The sequence below is a fragment of the Sinocyclocheilus anshuiensis genome, unplaced genomic scaffold (assembly GCF_001515605.1).
Source record: "Sinocyclocheilus anshuiensis isolate Anshui unplaced genomic scaffold, SAMN03320099.WGS_v1.1 scaffold25, whole genome shotgun sequence".
NCBI classification, from domain to species: domain Eukaryota; kingdom Metazoa; phylum Chordata; class Actinopteri; order Cypriniformes; family Cyprinidae; genus Sinocyclocheilus; species Sinocyclocheilus anshuiensis.
In genome coordinates, this window is record NW_015536477.1 from 238,775 (window position 1) to 259,848 (window position 21,074).

A 21,074-nucleotide genomic window follows, 5' to 3' on the forward strand; every position below is an offset into this window, starting at 1 on the left:
ACAGTAGCTGATTCAGAAGCACCAGATTGTCATAGCAAAGTCAGGATTACCTCCTCTCCTAGTTTCACGAAACGGTCGTCCATAAAATGTATTGCTGTTCTGTTGTAAGTAATCTTAAAGATTCCTAAATGCATCTACTTTCGGAAGGCCAAATAAAGTGCTTTTGCTTTCGCCTAGAAACACACAGCGTCTCCCTGACATGGCTGCTTCAACACTAACTGCGGTTACTGAAACCACGCCTTCTTTCTTTGCGTGAACATTTGGGCGGCATTACGCAAATATTTCCACAGTGAGGTAGATATGTGGGGGCGTGTTAGAACGAGCCGTTTTAGGGGGGCGTGGCAGAGTCTTAACTTTGATGAAGAATATCTCTTTGGTTTTGAGACTTTAGTCTTTGCAACTTCAGGGATCTTATCTATGCACAATCAGCTTGTAACATTCCAAAGAGAAAGGAAAACTTGAAATCGCATCATATGACCCCTTTAAATATGGATGTTTTTCTTACAAAAAAGAATCGATTCGCTACAAGAGGCCTTTATTCACCCGGAGCCGTGTGGGACACTTTTTTATTACGGATGGATGCGCTTTATAGGACTTCTTTTGGACTGTTGAACAGAAACACCTGCCCGCTGCCATTATAAAGCTTGGAAGAGCCAGGACAATTTTTAATATACCTCCAAATGGATCCGTCTCAAAAAAAGAAGAAAGTCATATACACCTAGAATGGCTTGAGGGTGAGTAAATCATAGGCTAATTTTCATTTTTGGGTGAACTATCCCTTTAAATTATACTAAAAGGCTTGTTTTCATTTGATTTAGGGATGGAATATGACCTAGAGACTCCTAAACAGCCTTCATCCTGACCTGATTTAAAAAAAAAAGAAAAGAAAAACAAAGTCAGCAGCTACAACTTTTTGCTCAGACTGCAACATTATATACACTTGTCACTAATTTTCTCTCTCATGACATTATTAATATAGTGCTAAAAGAGTACCTCACAGTTCAAAACAACCTCAAATAATTAGCTGTTGCCCATCTTTTAACATTTACTCTGGCAATTATGGTGATTAGTTGTGTGCCTTGATCTTCATATGTAAATCTTTGTGTAAACAAACCTATATTAGTGTGTGGGTGCGCGGATGCGATCATGTACACACGTACCTGACAAAAACACTGTGCCGTAGACGCACACTAAATTACCCCCTAATTGGATCCCTTTGAATATTCAAGAGACGTCCCCTCCGACACATGTACAAAATAAAAACTAACAAATATGTGGGGGCAAGAATAGCACATTGGGGTTAAAGGCGCTGAGGGAGATAGCCTTCTTTCTCTCGTTCCTGTCCCCGGCATCTGTTCATCCATATGGAACGGGGGGCAGAATCCGCCGTCTCTGGGAAGGCTGACATTATGTCAGGCAACTCGCTGAGAGAAAACCAGCTTTAGAAGAAAAGTTAGAGGAAGAGACACGAGGAGAAAGCATTTACAAATTTGATGAGGTTCTCGTACATTCGAGAACACTTTACCTGGATGATGGCTAGTTGAAGCACTAAGTACATTTTAAAAGAATTACAGGACCCAATAACTAATAAGAAATTTATTTTTTATTTAATTTTATGATTTGTTAATACTTTAATAAATACAATTTAAATCTTTTAAAACAAGCTTTCCAATTGGTGTAAATCTCAAAACAACACATTGCCCCGTTTCTTTTCTTTTATTTATTTATTTATTTATTATTATTATTTTTATTTTTTTGCTTTTCTCTTGTGGCCATGGTAGTATTTGAGTTTCTTTGTTTGCAACCGGTAAGAAAGCTTTTTCCAGAAACTTCATATTGTCTTTATTTTTAGTGGACAGCAAATAAAAGGTCTGATAAATGAATTATTGATTGCAGTGGTCAGTTAAAAGAAAAAAAGCACTTCCCTTCTTTTTGTTAGTTTATTTATTTATTTATCTGTTTGTTCACTTTGTACTCTCGGCTGGTGCTGTTTTGTAGGGTTGAGTGGATGGATGAGTTTTGTTCAGAGGTTCAGGTATTTTTTTTTTGTTACAGTACTTGCATCTTGTAAAAATGTTTACATTTGCAAAAAAAGAAAAAAAAAAAAGATTCAGTATTGTCTTCTGCCTAGAACGAAAAATAAATTTTTATCAAACAAACATACACACAACAATATGTACAAACAAACAGATCCCATTGTGCTTGGCCTAACACACACAAACTCACGGTATCATTACTCGTGCACATTACAGTGAGAGGAGACAGAACGGGGGCACTTTGTAAATGTCATGGGCCGAGGACTCTTTGCTGGATGGAATAAAATGAATTGAAGTGAACACTATCAGCAGCCGCAGCAAGATAAATCTGTCGTTTAAAAGGGACTTGCAATTAGGTGTGCAGGGGCCAGCAGGAGGGCAGGGCTTTTAAGAGCATGGATGAGTTTTGTTCAGAGGTTCAGGTATTTTTTTTTTGTTACAGTACTTGCATCTTGTAAAAATGTTTACATTTGCAAAAAAAGAAAAAAAAAAAAGATTCAGTATTGTCTTCTGCCTAGAACGAAAAATAAATTTTTATCAAACAAACATACACACAACAATATGTACAAACAAACAGATCCCATTGTGCTTGGCCTAACACACACAAACTCACGGTATCATTACTCGTGCACATTACAGTGAGAGGAGACAGAACGGGGGCACTTTGTAAATGTCATGGGCCGAGGGCTCTTCCACCTTCTTTGCTGGATGGAATAAAATGAATTGAAGTGAACACTATCAGCAGCCGCAGCAAGATAAATCTGTCGTTTAAAAGGGACTTGCAATTAGGTGTGCAGGGGCCAGCAGGAGGGCAGGGCTTTTAAGAGCCTGCTGCCATTAACCTCCTTTCTACTGCCACATTGACCTGGGAAGTGTAGTTTTTAGTTCTCCAAGCTTGAATTTGAATCATCCACTCACCAAAAAGAACTACAAAGAGGTTGATGCTTATTTCTGACCTATCCATTAAAAGGGCGTTGAAAGCCCATTTTATTTCTGTAGTGTGACATTTCTGAGTAAAACCGAATATAGCGTGGGATTTTGATTCATTTAAGTGACAAATCTTTTGAATCAATTCAAGATTCGTTTCCTGATTCATTCAGCAAGTTACATTGTTACACCAGTAGGTGGCCACAAGTGACTTGGTGTATAACAAATGAGTCACTGAATCATTCATTTAACAGATTTCTTAAAATTCTACTGTCTATGGAGTCAAATTATATTTGTATAGCGTTTGTCACAATACACATTGTTTTAAAGCAGCTTTACAGAAAATCATGTTAATGTTTATAATGTCGTATACAGCTGAGCGATATAGTGAACACAAAAACAATCAAGCAGTTGAGATTTGCTATAGTATATATCGATTTATGTAATTGCACTTTATGTATGTGGACAAAAGTTGTATATACTTATATTTTCAACTTTATATAGAGCCGGGCGATACTATAGTATACATAAATATGTTTTATATAAACAATGATATAAACAATCACGTAGCTGAGATTTGCTATATAGCATATCGCTTTACGTGTAATGAAATAGCGAATCGTTCAGCAGTTTTGTTAAAAAAAATATTAGTTTGAAACGACAGATTTGTTCAGGCAATATAATGAAGCAAATTTTGAAATTATGTAGACGTTTTTCTTCGGAATAATGTGCAGTGATGAACCGTACACAATAAGACAGAAACGGACGATCAAAATGTTCATGCTGAACGTAGGAAACAGATGCATAGCCCCTCGTGCGCTTTTAAACATTTCTGCGGTCTTCACCTCCAGCTTTATCTCACAGTTCACCTCACACCTCTCTCTCCAGCGTCCCCTTCCACTCACCCCTTTTCTCACCCTATCCTTCTTCCTCTCGCGCGTTTTCCTCTTCACACTCTATCTGCGTGACCTTCATCTGCTCGCCACTTTCAGCCGGCACCAAAAACTTAATCACACACTGTCAAGCTGTAAGGAGAGGAGGAGGAGGGCTTTAATGCCCTTTGCAGGGGCGAGGAAAGAAGGGGGAAAATTTATGGCTGGTGGGACAGGTGGGGTATGAACAATGGGCAGAAAGGAGTGCAGGGTTATCTGGTGGGGCGCTGGAGAGCGCGCGGCGGGGAAATCGATGTGACCCATGATACACTGTCATCACAATTCCCACCCCAGCCGTCCTATTTGTCTTGTGTAGGGAGCCCTGGACGGGCCGTGTCAACATGCGTGGAGAGAGGCCCCGACCAGATTAGCCGGGGTGAATCATGACCGCTCAAGCTCTTTCTTATTCAGTCCCAGTTCTATCTGTTATTGCTGCTGCAGTGGGGCTATAGTTTTCGGCCTGGCACTGTGGGTGGGAGGGGCTGCCTATGGGGCTTGTGGGTAAAATATGGATTGTGTGTGTGAAAAAGTAAGAGATTAACTGCTATACGGAGGTTTGGACAGCAGCTTTCAGTTTCTTCAGAAATGCACTGTGAAGTGCTCACTTGGTTTGTCTTTTCCCTGCTGAGAGATATTCACGTTTACCGTTTCTGGGTGTACGGTAAACCCTCTAACCCCCTAAAATTTGTAGGCTGCATGAAACTCATTTCAAGGCAAAGAGTTTCTTTATTTTTTGAAGTTAGAATACTTTATTCTATTTTTCCTGATTGTTATGCAGGGACTCTAAGTAAGTGATTTGTAGTTTGATTTTTCTAATTGTGGGACTATTAAAACTCCTGAGTGTCCTGAGCAGCCTGACACGGCAACAGCTCAACCAATAGTGTGAGTTTGGGGGCGGAGCGATCTGATTGTTTGACCAATGGAAGATGGGGAGAATGTTTGGGGAAACGTTTTTATCTTTTCAATTCTGCTTGGTGACACAGAAATTACACGATTCAAGTTTAAAAAAAAACAATTATTTAATTTCAATAGATTTTGCTGTAGTGGTCAACTAATATATTGATATATAAATTTATATATAGATTGTATATCAGTATATAAATTAGACAACTGTTAATTAAAGTAAATGGTATATGAACGTTTTATAGAGTTTGCCTTTCTACTTGGTCTTTGAGAAAATATGATTCCCGATGCACTTACTGTTCGTTACAGCATTTACTTCCTTTTTAGTCATGTTTCTAACATTTTCTTTGTTTGTGAAAAACACTAACTTTTTTTTTATATTGATTCATTTTCGTTTTTAGTAATATCAAATATTGATTAAATTCAACTGATATCTTTTTTTTTTTTTTGTGGCTATCAAAAAACCTCAGCTGACCACTATTTTACACATAACAAAATGAAACTTTCATGGTGCTAAACTGAATAGTAATATTTTAAAATATAATTTAATAAATGCTTTAAATATAAATGCTAACTTTCTAAAAACACTGGCGCGACTATTCACAATGTTCACATTATGTTCTGTTCTGTGTTTTGTCAGACGAGGCTCAGTTAGCTTTGCCCATGCAGAAACCAGGGTTTGAGAAGCTTCCTCTGGGCACTCAGACTCTTCCTCCAGGCTTCCCCGCTCCCTTCCTGTTTGCAGATGGCCTCTCTTCCGTGGATACATTGCTCACTAACATCCAGGTACATGCAGTGTGTCTTTTATTCACGTTTGTTAGATTAAAAAGTGAAGTTATGTTTTTATCCTCATATGCTGTTTTAAAATTGATTAACCACAACCCATTTTATGATTCAAGATGTTTCAAGAACTGTATGCTCTTCAATAAAAATAGTTATTGAGGGAAAAAATATTAAATATAATTTCAGTTTATATTTCTCCTATTTTTTAGCATTTTAATTAATTTAGATTGTTTTAATATATTAATACCGATATCAATTCATTATTAGTTATATTAATAATTATTATTAAAGTAATTATAGTAGTAGTAGTAGTAGTAGTAGTAATAATAATCATCATTTACATAATTTTAAGTCATCATGTGCCTCCCCCTTGGAAGTTTGCTGAGGCGCCCTAGTGGGCCCTGGCCTCCTGGTTAAGAACCACTGCTCTTTACAGTAACTGTGAATGTTTATATGTGTATTAAAATCAAGTGTGTCTTGTGTGGTGTTGGTGGCTCAGGGTCTGCTGAAGGTGGCCGTGGATAATGCCCGTGTGCAGGAGAAACAGGTGCAACAGGAACGCAAGGAGTTAAAGATGGAGCTGTACAGAGAAAGAGAGATGAGAGAGAGTCTGGAGAGACAACTCACCTCTGAACTGCACAGCCGAGGTACATATACACTCGATTAGACTGAAGGATGCTAGGGTGGATCATAATTGAACTTGCTTTTTATCATATAATACTTGATATAATAGTAATATTTTAGGTCCAGAGTTCCCACAGTCATAGAAATTGTAAAAAGAATAATGTACGTTTCAATAGTATAAATAGTGTTTAATCTTTTTAAATTATTTTAAATTAAGCCTTATCCAGTAATCACAAATTACTGAAAAAATGATGGAAATTCATTGGTCATTATGTGTACGAACCCTTCCGGTCCTTTTTTTTTTTTTTTTAGTAAACACATTAACGCATGACGAACACTCAGAAAAAGCTCAGAGTGTGCGCCGCCAATTCCCTCCCTACATCACAACCAAACCGTGTCACTAGTGGATTTACTGCCAATTCAGCTCCTGCCGTTTGCGCCAAGAAATTAAGCCAATTATTCAGCTGGATAACAACTCTGACAATATGTACAAACACCTCAATAATTTATTAGCCATGGCTGTTACAGCATTTCATGTTCTTTTAATGCGCACTGTTATATGGTGGATGATTTGGCCAATCAAAGGCAAGTAATTAGAAGTGTGAGGAGGAAGGAACACTGCAAGTGAGCGAGTGTTTCAAAAGACCATTAATTGCTGCGAATCCACATGTACACAGAGTTGATTATGTTTGCACATATTCAGAGGATTGTGCTGTGAGAACACGATGTGTTGGCGTACAGCTGTTGTGTTAGCCACATAAATGTGCATTGGTAGGTTGATTATTTTATTAGTAGTGCTATTAGTTTGCTTATTCTTAGGGTCCCTGAACCCTGAATATGCGTAATAGTAGTAGCGATGTCCTAGCAAACACCACAAACTAGGACACATTTCCGTAAAGTTTATTAATCTGAGCATCTAAAAACCTTGCAATTTTACATATCCTTTTTGAAAGCTGTTGCAAGTAGCGCACCATATGTTTTTGTTTTGCTAGTGCTAATGAGCACTTTCAAGTCTCTAATGTGTGAACGTGAGTTTGCGCTGGCGTCTCCTTGTGTTTTCAGACACCATGCTGAACGAGCGAAGTGTTTTACGTTTGAATGTTTGTTCAAACGTCTTTCTTCTCGCCCTCAGCCACTATTCAGAAGCGTCTGAAGAAGGAAAAGAAGGCGAAGAGGAAACTGCAGGAGGCTCTGGAGTTTGAGTCCAAGAGGAGAGAGCAGGTGGAACAGGCTCTCAAACAGGCCACATCTCCTGAGAGTCTTCGCATGAGTCTCAACGGTGGGGCTCTGCTCTGACACACGCACAACACTGGGTCTGTCCTAATACTCATACTTGCGGTCTTTGCATTTGACAACTTGTCTACTCACATGATGTCTTTCCTGTATTAGGCCCAAGTGGTTGTGAAGACCGCAAGTGTTTAGAACTTTTGATTACCAGATTTACATCAAAGTGTTACTTTTAGTACTTGCAAGTTAACTTGCAAATTTTGATTTTCAATACTTTGTGCTTAAAAATAAAGTAAATATGGTGCTTCTAGTTAAGTGATTAAAAGCAGTTGCAAGGATGTATACTGGAACAGTGTTGTGCACCTACTTCTTGTCGCATACACACTCTCAAGTAGGGCTGTGCAAAAAATCGAATGCGATTTTCATGCGCATCTCGATAGTAAAGCCGCTTCTGTGATTAGTAGTAAATCTCCAGCATGTGCGTTCAGATGGAGCGGCATTTACTACACAGAGCCGTAGTTCACGGACAAGCTACACAAAATCGCGTTCAAAATCGTCAATGAATCGCCTGCAATTTTGCACAGCCCTACTCTCAAGTGGCCAAGACCGCAAGTGTGGTATTGGGACAAGCCCTCTGTGTCCTAACCAACCAGATGTGACCCGGTAACCAATAAATGACAAGCCTACAATGAAATCTGATTGGTCCAAAATCCTGCTCCATATAATTATGAGATTAAAAGTAGCGCTCCTGAAGCACACATCTCATTCAGTTTTTCTACCGTGAGAAATACATAATACATTGTTTATCATTAGCCGCTTTTCCACCGTCGTGCCAAATGTTTATAGTAAGGAACGGTTCTCTGCCCAGAATTCTGAGCAAGGTTAGCTAGCAGAAAGACCATGCCATATTAATGCCGACTGGCCCAGATCGACACGGACCGGAACGGTTTTGCCAGACGGTGAAAAAGCGGCTAATGATATTGTTTAATTGTTGAACTCCATGTGAAAAAACATACTACACAACCTTGAGAGATCCACCAATCAGATAAATCACTGGAAATGAGAACCATGCTTAGCAGTGACGTCCACTCCCATGAAGCACTGCAAATATCAATTGAGTCAGTTTCCCTACACTTATATATATTTTCTTATTTTGAAAAAAATTCAAATATATTGTATTTAATTATTAATGACTTGCATTCAGTGGTTTGATATTGTTCGTTGTTTGTGATTCGAATCAGTTTGTAATGCTTTTTGGGATGAGAAGTTATCCAACAGAAAAGAGGATTTTCCGCCATTCTCTTTTTCATATTTTTTTAAGACCACTTTCTGTTTCAAATTCTCTCTCAGAACTCAAGAATTGAGATTCTCTTCACTTTTTAGATTGGTTCAAGCCTTATAACGGTTCATTGAGGGTATTTTTTTAGTTTGCTATCCTCACTTACTTAAATGAACTAGTGTCCTGCACCCACTAGGACATTTTTTTGTTTTTTTTATTATATCTGGTGTCTGAATCATTTTTGGTTTGACTGTATATCGAGAAATGAATGGGAAAAATGTATCCAGAATACTGAAAAAGCGGGCTGTGGATTTTACACTTTCACAGCCAAATATAACATATTTGATGTGTAAGATTGTGTTGCATTTTTACTTTAATTGACAACAGAAAATTGAGGTAATGCTGGAAACTCATTGCGTCGTACCTTGCTTGGACATACACAATTTCTCTTTACAGTACATTCTGTGATATTCTCGCACAGTATCTTTAAAGATCTGCTTGTTCAGAACTTCCCTCAGTTTGTCCATTGATATTTCGTTCAACCTTCTGTTCATTCTCATATATTTTTTAGTCTGTGCTGATATTGGTATTTCCGTCTAGGTCATAACTATTAGCAATGCATTAGGATCATAATCTCAGCTGAGGAAATGAAGACTGATGTTTATCATAAACGCTCTAAATACGCATCCTTATCAAGGCCAAATCATTTTCCCTAAATCGCTTGCTGTTGTTTTGATTACACTTGCTTAATTGTGAATATCTTAACAGAAGCAGAATTTGAATGGAGAAAAAAATTGGTACATTTGCAAGACATCTGCAAGTCTGCTGGAGCAATTATTAGTCCAAGGCTGATTAGACACAAATTAATTATGAGAAATGCCCTTTGTTTTTGCCTTTCATCTGAGGGGAATGCTAGAAAAACATCCATATTGTGAAGGTCTGCTGTTACGTCACATCTTTGCTCAGATAAAGCTACTTCCTCTTTTGTTTATCTGTGCAACATGGCCTTTGTTGTAGAGATTATTTCCAAGAGCAGTTCAACTCAACTGCGCTAGGTAGACAACGTGAATTAAAATATATATGTACATATTTATTTTTTAATAATACGCACATACCTAGGCCTGGGCGATAAAACGGTATCGATATTTATCGACGGTACACCCTCTTCGATAACGATAGAAAATTTTTTCGATATAGCGCACGATATAGGCATGTGCTATGAGTGACGCAGACCAGACACATAAACACGAACACATGCTGAATGGAGTGCTGTGCCTGCCTGTGATGAGGAGATTGTGAATTAAAAAAATGAATATTAGTCGAATTTAAAATAAACATTTGCATTTGAATGCAAAAATAGTACAATCAAATGTTAGGTGTGCATCAGGGAGCGTCATCAGTGGAGCACGAGATGCGGTGATGATGATGTAAGTGACGTTGTTGCATTTTAAAGTCTAGCCCACAAGACGCGCAGTTGCTGCGTTATTCATTCAAAATATTAGAGAAATATAGAAGCTCAGTGCCTAGAAGATCTTGATTAGGTTAAAACCGAAACCAAGCCATTCACACAGAACGCATATTCAGCGCATTTTTTAGACGGACAAATATGACTGCTGCTCTCCCGTCTCACACAAGAGATGTATAGAAAGCTATGCAAAGTTAAAACAGTGTAAACTTTTAGAAAACGCGTCACAAATTTGTGGAGGTTTATTCCGTTTCACTGCATCTCATATGTTTTTAAAGGCAATCTGTGTGATGGGCGATTCGACTCTTTGTATTAAGCAATGCATAAATACATGATGCTGTTTTGTTCATAATTGTTTATGCAATTTACGAAATTATGTTTGATTTATATGAGTTAATTTAGACGAACTGCACGTTTTTCTTTTTATAGACAGTTATTTCCTTTGCGTTGGCAATTTAATGCGCTGCATTATTTTGCTCATTGCGCCCTCCCTGTGGCTTCGGGAGACAAGCCAAAAGTTTCCTTCAGACCTATTTAATCTGCATATAAAACATTAGAAATTAGATATTGGTTTAATTTTTATTTTGTGTTTGACTGTTAAAACAAAATATTTGTTGTTTGTCTCAATAAATTGGGGTAATTTATAAATACAATGGTTGAATTTAAACAGTTTTTTTCTATTGCTCTTTGTTTTAAAAAAAGGTTATAAACAATGTCAATAATTATCGATACCGAACTATTTGAAACATTATATCGTTGATACATTATTTAGCTATATCGCCCAGCCCTAAACCATTGAAAAGTTTGGGGTCAGTAAGATTTTTTTTGAAAGAAGTCTCTGATACTCACCAAGGCTGTATTAAATATACCGTAAAAACAGTAATATTGTCAAATTTTATTACAATTTTCTATTTTAACACGTTTTAAAATGTAATTTATTCTTGTGATACAAAGCTGAATTTTCAGCATCATTACTCCAGTCTTCAGTGTCACATGATCCTTCAGAAATCATTCTAATATGCTGATTTACTGCTCAAGATACATTTCTGATTATTATCAATGTTGAAAACATTTGTGCCACTTAATATTTTTCTGTGGAAACCATAATACATTTTTTAGGATTCTTTGATGAATAGAAAGTTAAAAATAACAGCATTCATTTGAAATTGTAAGGACTTTCACAAGAGTTTAATGCAAAGAATTTAATGCTGAATAAAAGTATAATTTCTTAAAAAAAAAAATTCTTACTGACCCCAAAGTTTTGAATGTGTATTTTTAATTAAACTTTCTCCACCTCTTTTTTTTTTCTTTTTTGTATTATTTCCCTTGAGAGGATCCCAGAAAACCCTCAGTGAGGTCAATAAGTCGATGTATTTTAGGTTGTAAAATGTGACAATATTTATTATTAAAAATGTTATTTGTAAATATATTTGAGACCGAGGTACCAATGCCATGTTTTACTGATAAAGTACCGAGGTCTAATTGTGTGACATATTTGATTTTAGAGGCAGTGATACCAGAGGTGAAGTCTGAACATAATGGCAGCCAGCAGGAGAACTCAGCTGTACAAGGTAAGAATTTACTGTATTTAAACTACATGTGTAACTACCACAAACTACAAAACTCGAAATAAAGACCTGATACCATACGGTGAAGAGTCGGTATTTGAATGAAAGGTAAAAATGGCTGCAGTTGAGAAGATGCAACCAGCCATGTGCTGTACATATGGTCCAGAGGCCCCCCTCTCTCCTGGGGCCGAACCCCAGCAAAACTACCAGAGTAAATCCCTGAACTTGCCTTGCATCTCATTGGGTCCCTTTGAAGATGTCCAACTCTTTCAGGAGCGAGATTACAAACTGATGTTTTCATGTGCCTTTCACGCTTCCGTTCCCCAAGATCTATTTGCGCTTTACAGCTCTTCTGCACACACTCATACAGTTACATTCTTATCCCCGTTCCATCGGTCTTTCCCTCTTCCCTCCAACCTAGCCTCCCAAATCTGGCCAAAAGTTGTGTTTGATAAATGGGACCTATTATCAACACGTCTGACGGCGAATTAAAGACCCGCTGTCGTACATCTTATTGAAATGTGGGGCTGGGGGGAAGGTGAATAAATACATAAGTTTACAGAAGATGCAGTGGAAATGGGCTGCAAAGTGCTCCGCTGAAAATGAGCGAAATGTTTTTCCCCCTATATAGCCAATTTCACAGTCTGCAAATAAAGAGACATCCATTTTTCTTCTGGCTTTGACAGCGGCGCTGTAACGGAGCACTGCTGAAGCGTTTGTAGAGTAGATACCGCCAGTTTTTTTCTTTTTCTTTGGGGCAGCACCAGGGTTCATTCTCAGTGTAAAGGGGTCATCGCTGGGTGATCGTAGGTTTCTCCGGTTGAAACAGACACAACTTCACCCTAAATCTGTGGCCCATCTCATGTTTCAAAGTCTGTAACATTCAACTCCAGGTCAGATCTGCAAAACCTGCAGATCAAAGACATGCAGCCTTAGACTAGACTGAGAAATACATCAATTGTTATTTTGTAGGCCGACGTCTGGAGATGGAATACAGCATGCTGATGTCAAATCTTGTGAGACATCAACTTGTGACTCGAGAAAATAAAAAGAAGTTTAGTGCTCTTGAGTTGGTTTTCAAACATTAAATGATGAGCAAACAAAATCACATTTGCTTATTGTACAATAGTAACAATCCCAAAACAAATCCAAACGATTTTGGGTCGAAACCCACCAGATGAGAAGCACTCATCTTGAAATCGTACAGGATTCCTTTTGCTGCACTTTCATTCAGGCTTAAAATTGACTAGGGGAGTCATTGGCTCCTAAAATAAAAACATTTAGGAGCCCAATAGGTTTTTTAGTTGTCACAAATTGCAGAATCGCTTGATAAAGGTGGTTGATCAGAAGCAGTTTAGTTCCCATGCAGTCACTTGTAATCCTGATTTGTCATATAAAGGTCACTTTGTTTTGTAAGAATATTTCTGTCTGTTTGGAGGGGAAAAAATGTGTTGATGGTTCTAACATGTTATCCATATTACTCCCAATAGTGATGTAAAAAAAGATGACCGGAGAAAAAAAAAAATTATATTTCCATGCTTTGGGTTCACTCACCAAATTTTTGAGTTCCCCAAGAAGCCTCACGTTTGTTTCTTGAGGGAATGCAAAACATTTGCGAAAGAATGCAAAAGTTTATCAGGGATTACACAACACTGCCCACAAACAGAAAGTTTCTCAGGGGAATGCAAAACTCTGCTGGAGAACGCAAAAGCTTTGAAATATTTTTTTTCCCCATCATGTCCCTTTTGGGGGCTCTGTACAAGATTACAGATTACTATGCTTAATGACAAATAATATAATAATCTTTTTTTAATGAATACCATTTATTACAACAAAATGTTATGTATATTTAAATGACAAATAACAGTTCTCAGTTAATTTTAAAAAACGGAAAATATTTTAGTGGCAGTCTGGAGGCCTGTGGAATGTAGTCTGTGACCTGAGTTGAGGCGTCACTAATGTGAACATAACAGCAGGGATTACTGTGAGAGCTCCGTCACAATGCCCCTGACCTTTAGAGCAACGAGCAGAACCAGGTAACCTAAAGATCAGACCTTTCCCCCATAATGCAGATGTTAATACGAGGTGCAAATGAGTCTCTCTGCTATGGGACGGTAATCGCTCTGACACAGTTCTTTGGCTGTTCACTTCACGAGTAGTGAAAAAACAGCTTTCCATTAAACTTTTACTCACTAAAGGAAAAAAAACAAGTTTAAACGGATAGTTCACAAAAAAAAAAAAAGCATTCTGAGAGCTCTCTGACCCTCCCATAGACAGCAAGGGTCCTTACACCATCAAGGTCCAGAAACGTAGCAAGGAGATCGGTAAAATAATCCATGTGACATCAGGGGTTCAACAGTCATTTTACGAAGCTACGAGAATAATTTGTGCGCAAAAGAAAAAAAAAAATAACGACTTTATTCAACAATTCGTCTCCTCCGCATCACCCTGGCGCCATTTTGGAGATTATCCACTGAACGCGGAATAAAGTCGTTTTTTTTTTTCTTTTGTGCACAAAAAGTATTCTCGTAGCTTAGTAAAATAACGGTTGAACCCGATGTCACATAGATTATTTTACTGATCTCCTTGCTACGTTTCTGGACGTTGATCGTGTAAGGACCCTTGCTGTCTATGAGAGGGTCAGAGAGCTCTCAGAATGCATCAAAAATATCTTAATTTGTGTTCCGAAGATGAACGGAGGTCTTACGGGTTTGGAACGACATGAGGGTGAGTAATTAATGACAGAATTTTCATTTTTGGGTGAACTATCCCTTTAATACTGTTCCAGCTGCGAATTCAGTTTAGGACAGTAAAATGAATCGTACGTTAATTGAGACTGCAATTGTGGATGCCGTATATTCAGTACTTCGATAAAATGGTGTTAAAATTTGGCTTACAGGAAGTGATGACTCCTACTGAATGTGCTTTTAAAATATTTGAGTCACAAAGGTTTAAGGTTCACTCTTGTTCGCGGAGGCCACAAAATTATTAACACTGGAACATGAAGAGAAATATTCGACAATACAATATTTGTCATAAACGTAGAGTCCTTTTTCGGTGTAAACAACATCTAAATTGTAACAAACTAAAGGAAGAGCATATCTAATTTGTTGGTTAAGGAATGCTCGGTTTTGTCCAGGAAGGAAAAACATAATGATCCCGCACTCTCTCGGATGCACAGATCATCACTTTATCTCTGCACTTCTTTATCTAGAAGTTCCATCAAGCTGAAAGAGGAAAGGTGTCTGCAATCAGTTTACAAAGTCTGCCAGCCGCTCCACCTGGGGAGTTTGTGTATGAAGTCTGTTGTCCGCTCCACCCCTCCCCGAGCTCCCGCGCCTCACCACATTTATCCATTACAGCCGGCAAAAATCTAATTAGCCCGTGCTTCTCTCCCAAGTCGGACTTCACAGGTTTGCAAGCTTAGCAGTGACAGCTGATTTCATTAGGTTTGATTGTCCTTGCCGAGATCCCACTCGTCGGGCTAAAAGCTTTTTGCGCTTTCTCAGGTTCCACCCCTGTGTTGGGCCATTACGATGACCCGTGCCTTTTCTGATTAATCAAGACAAGTGGCGCTAACAGAAAACTGCTGAACACAAAAAGAGGTGACATCATTTTACAAGCCGATTAAGAGAAGTGTGGAGTGGTGAGAGAGAGAGGGAGGTGAAGAAGGGAGGTGAGGTGAAAATGTAATTAAGATGGAGCAAACCAAACTCGAAACTTTGCAGTCACACTCAATGGGCATCATTCCGGAGAATTCCACACACGTTCCAACAATCAACGCTGAAAGTGTGCAGATTCTGTATGGGTCTATGTAAACACACTGTACTTCAGTACACCATTCATATTCATATTAATTGGTATCATGCTGTGATATAACTAGGGTGAATAATCAAGGAAGAGGTAGTGGTTTTTGCGTTTCGAGAATAAATGAGACCGGGCTTATAGGGAAAGGAGCTGTGTGTTGTGGAGAAGGTCCCAGAGGAGGACCACCCTCACCTCCCCATCCATCTATTATCCATCTATCCTACATGTGGGGCAAAAGAGCCAAAGATGCATAATGTTGACCTCATCGCTGGCAACAGTTACTCATTTACTGAAATACCGATTATGGTAAGGGGCGTTACATTTCCGACGAGTGCTTGCGGTGTTCGGCCAATCACAATGCACTGGGTCAGCTGGCCAATCAGAGCAGACCGCTTGTAGGAAGGAGGAACTTTGTAGAAAACGAAGCGTTTGAGAGAGGCGGGGCATAGAGGACCTACAATAATGTACAGTATTTGAAAAATAATGCGTTTTTTGAACATTAAAGCATGTCAACATATTCTGTTACACCAAATACACAAAATAATGATCTTTAAAAAAGCATCATATGACCCCTTTAAATATTTGGATGTTTTCTGTTAGGGCTACAAATTGATGAAGAAAATGTGAATATGAAAATGAAAACAGCCAACAGCAAATATTTTATTGATGGTCTCCTTATATACAATATAATTTATATTTTATAAATGCACATTTATGTATTAATTAATTTGCATAAAATACTACGAATTTACTTTTGATGAATTTTACAGCAAATTGGGAAGCACATCTTGTCCAAATGTGGAATAATATTCTTCAATGCTGGAATTCAATTTTGCATTTTATCTTGAATTGAATGAATAATGAAAAAAACATTACATTTTAAAATTGCCTTGTGTATTTTTAATACAATATTTTTAAGTATAAATATATATTTTTTTTTTACAATTAAGACTATACAGTCTAAAAGAATGAGCAAAATGTTGCTAATTATTTAACTTTGAACTTGCCCTGTGAAAAGATTTTTTTTTTTTTTTAATAATATTTTTACAACTAATTTGAGGTACTAAAATTCAAAAGAATGAGCAAAATCAATTTTTTTAGATAGTTTAGCATATGACATGGTGAAAACACTGATATTCACAAAAGAGAAATTAATCTTCATGATGCAATGAATAGTGGTATTTTGGCCCACCTCCTGCTTAACAAAACAGATAGTGTCCTGCTCTGTCAGGTCTCTGTATTAAGTGTATGAACTATTTGCTCTGGTGTCTCCTGGGTGCAGCTTCATCATGGCAGATTTAGTCTGCTGTCAGCCATAGGACTCAATTAATTGCACTTCAGGATATTACTCGTAACTCATATTTCAGAGCAAGTGAAAAACCAGCCTTCTATTTATCTCCTCTAGCGTCTCTCCCTCCTTTCAGCACCAGCAGGCCTCATGGCATTGATGCATTTCAAATGGTTCACGTATAATATGAATGTCACATGTAATGTGTTATATGGCACATTTAATATTCATGCTCTGTGTATTTTTATAAACAAAAAAGGGTTGAATGAGAAAGCAATTCAGTTCACAGTTTATCAAAAAAAATCAGGCACTTTCCACAAGAGAAGAGGGGGAGTATAAAAATAAGGTCTGGAATTCTTAAGTCAAACGTTTCTGAAGGTTAAGCAAAGTTTTTTTATGCATCGTTTGCTGAAAATCTCTGGAAGTTAAAATAATGTTATATTAGCGGTTTTATGGTTGCAACCATCTTGGCAAAATTAGGAACATGTCTGAATACAGTTTTAAAACGAATCTCTATTTGTGTGATTCTGTTATTTATAGTAATAAACAAAAACAAAAATAATTTTATAATGTTAATTTGTTTATTTTAAGAAGACAGCAAAATGGATAATAGGGTTACAAATGTAGTATTAAAGGGATAGTTCACCCAAAAATGAAAATTTGATGTTTATCTGCTTACCCCCAGGGCATCCAAGATGTAGGTGACTTTGTTTCTTCAGTAGAACACAAACAAAGATTTTTTAACTCGAACTGTTGCAGTCTGTCAACCTTATAATGGAAGTGAATGGGAATCACGGCTTTGAGTCAAAAAACATACACAAACAAAACCAAATTAAACCCTGCGGCTCGCGACGATACATTGATATGAAAAGACACGAAACAACTGTCTGTGCAAGAAACTGAACAGTATTTATATCGTTTTTTACCTCTGATTCACGCAATGTCCGAACTGTCCTGGATTTACTATTACTGTCCTCAGTGCGTTCGAGTCTTCTTCTTCAGCCTGAACGTTAGGTGTCTTCTTCTTCTTCTTCTTGCTTTATGGCAGATCGCAGACTTATAAGTGCATTACCGCCACCTATCTCTCAAATGGACCATTGACTCTCTATCTACAATCTCAATTAGGAGTGTCAATGGTCCATTTGAGAGATAGGTGGCGGTAATGCACTTATAAGTCTGCGATCCGCCGTAAAGCAAGAAGGAGGCGCCTCACGCGCAGGCTGAAGACGATGACGCAAACACGCTCAGGACAGTTCAGGCATTGCGTGTATCAGAGGTAAAAAAGGATATAAATACTGTTCAGTTTCTCGCACAGACCAATCGTTTCATGTCTTTTCACATCAATGTATCGTCACGAGCCGCAGGGTTTAATTTGGTTTTGTTTGTGTATGTTTTCTTTTACTCTCAGCCGTGTTTCCCATCCACTTGCATTATAAGACTGGCAGACTGCAACGGTTTGACTTAAAAATCTTCGTTTGTGTTCTACTGAAGAAACAAAGTCACCTACATCTTGGATGCCCTGGGGGTAAGCAGATAAACATCACATTTTCATTTTTGGGTGAACTATCCCTTTAAGCGCTTAATTAATTAGAAATGTAATTTTAAAATACATACATACAAATATAAATTAAGCTGCCACTCAGTAAAGCTAGGTAAGTTTTGAATCAAATTGTTCATTTGGATTATTTGATAAAGCTGTTGATAATTTTTCTGGATAAGTAGATGTTTTAGATGTCACTGACAAATGCAGCGAATGCAACAATTTGTGTGGAATTCAGATCAGGGTGTAGAAAATGATCACTTCCAGTGTGTCCCTGTTCAAACAATGTTACATTTCTGTTTTTTTTTTTTTTTTAAATTGAGGTGAGATCATGCACTAACAAAAATGCGAGAAAGATAATTTTTTGGGAATTAAATGTAGTAATTAATTTTTATAATTTGATCATTTTTAACATAATAAATAAATAAAATTCAAATCTATTACCAATTCAACAAATTATATCAAAATTGTTGAAAAGAGTCAAGAAAGTATTTGTGGAAAGTATCACCAATCAACATGTAACTTTTTTACATATCTGGAATGTCATTTTTCCATGTCCAGTTTCAAAGGGAACAGATTTGGGCTGACCTCTAGATTATACGCTGGGATGTGAACATGCTGTTTAATGCCCTGCACTCCCACACTTACGCTCTCGCCGTCCATGTACCTTGAGTGCTGTTTTGTTTACATCCTGCATACGTATTAGCTCATCTGTTGGTGCTTGCAGAAACGAGCATGTTGAACATGTAAAAGCACTCGAGTCCTAATGAACTGCTTCCTGTGTGACGGTGCGCTGCGAGCTCTCTGATTAACATGCATCTGCAGCACTCCTGCCCCTCAACCACCAGCTGTTTCTCTCTGATCGAGTGCTTTACGGCCACCGCAAACAGGATTCATTCTGAAAACTTGCTAAGTTTTGATGTTGGAAGACACTGATGTATTTGTTTGTTCCTTTTTTTAATTATGAATCTTGAATTACGAAGTCTTGTGATTCTTGGGGGTGGTGGAATATTAATTTGAACACTGTTGTGCTAAAATGTAATGTTTTCAAAACTATATTATGCCTCATTTTCGTATTATAAAATGGACAGTTACAGCTTTAAAATCTGAATAATATATATATGTATAATCACATGTAATCTGGTTATGTAATCATATTCCAAAAATGTAGTACTTGTAATAAGATTATATTGTGTTTTAAAATGCTCAATCAGATTACGGTTACTTTTTTATGGATTACAGGATTACAAATTATAAAATTCACTGGCTCTCACACATTTTATCTTCTCATTTCAGAAAACAGACCCTACTCCAAACCTCCCATCATGTACTGAAGCCTCTGGCATCTTTAGTCCCACGACAGACAGCTCACACCACAGATGGACGGGACAACGTGGTGAGGGGTTTGTGAGGCTTTTTCCCAGAGGGAAAGTGGTGCGGGTGCTGAAGACCAGGCACCTGAAACCCGTGTACAGGACTTGAGTGTATATGTATGTGTGTGGAGGTGCAGTGCGTTTGCGGTCCTCATGAGACGCGCGCGCGCGTGCGTGCGTGTGTCTGGAGCACTGCTTGTTGGAGACCTTTCAACACCACATGCACCGACTTGTAAAAAAAAAATGTCTTTCTCTCTTGTTTTGACTACTTCTACATCCCACTTTTTTGAGATTAAAAGAAGCGTTTTTTTTTCTGGATTAAAATCTCATTACCTGATGAATTACCCTTCTTTATGTGAAGCACACAGCATCACCCTAATCTAAACCTATCTCTGGTTTATTATTATTATTATTATTATTGAGTGTTATCTGCTGATCCCCCATGATTCTGTGCACCAGTGATTCTGAACAGCACAACCGTCTTGACGAGTCTGTAGAGAACTTTATCCACAGCACCTCTACATGAAGGGACAAAAGAGACAAATATTATGTGGATAGACTCCAAATAAGACATGTGCTTCTTTAATAAACATTGTCTACATTTGTTGTTTTGCCTTTTGAGAAAGGGATTCTATATCAACATTTCCTTTTTTCTAATTTGTTGTATTTTTTTAGAAAGTGAAGAAATATTTTCCTCATGTTGTCGTTTCCCTTCCCTGTTTATTATTCTGGTGTTTATTTTATTGTCTGGTTTGTTGTTTTCCATTGTATTTTAATCAGCATTTCAAACAGATGCTCAAGTGATCTTGAAACAAACGTTCTTTGTACGTCTTTGCTGTCTTACTTTGCCCCGCGACAATGTTTTCTTTATTGCTCCTTAACTTAAAAAGTGAAAAAAGGTGTTCATTTGATGTTGCTATAAACACAGTATTACAGTACTCCCCTTCTGTTTTTACTTGTTTATAAAGACTTGTAAAAATGCATTAGCATTTGCTATCCTGACGTTGTTATTACGTGGATACATTTTTAGTGACGAGAAGTACACTTATGCACACCCAGAGCGAGCATGCTTGTAAATACAACGATGAAAAATGACACGTATCAATTGAAAATAAAACGCTGCCTCTTCAAATCTATTTTTAAACATTTCTAGCAACTCCTTAGGTAATACAATCACAAATCGGCAGCTATCAATGATGTTGAATCTTGTTTTAAAGTGGCAACAGACACTTATTACAGCCTTGCACATGCCACGACGAATAAAACACCCCTATGGACATCTTGGTAGGTTTTGTTTTATTTTTCTTTGAGTAATAAAATTA

At 37.6% G+C, this 21,074-nt stretch overlaps 1 protein-coding gene across 1 annotated transcript in view; it reads left to right on the plus strand.

Moving 5' to 3' along the window:
* Positions 1–20,643, plus strand: part of dacha (dachshund a) — a 160,483-nt gene extending 139,840 nt beyond the window's left edge. The window contains exons 8-12 of the mRNA XM_016450796.1: positions 5,439–5,584; positions 6,081–6,228; positions 7,338–7,484; positions 11,682–11,747; positions 19,676–20,643. Coding sequence (XP_016306282.1) covers positions 5,439–5,584; positions 6,081–6,228; positions 7,338–7,484; positions 11,682–11,747; positions 19,676–19,713 — 545 coding nt within the window. The 3' untranslated portion in view covers positions 19,714–20,643. The remainder of the gene's footprint in view (positions 1–5,438; positions 5,585–6,080; positions 6,229–7,337; positions 7,485–11,681; positions 11,748–19,675) is intronic.
* The last annotated feature ends 431 nt before the right edge of the window (positions 20,644–21,074 follow it).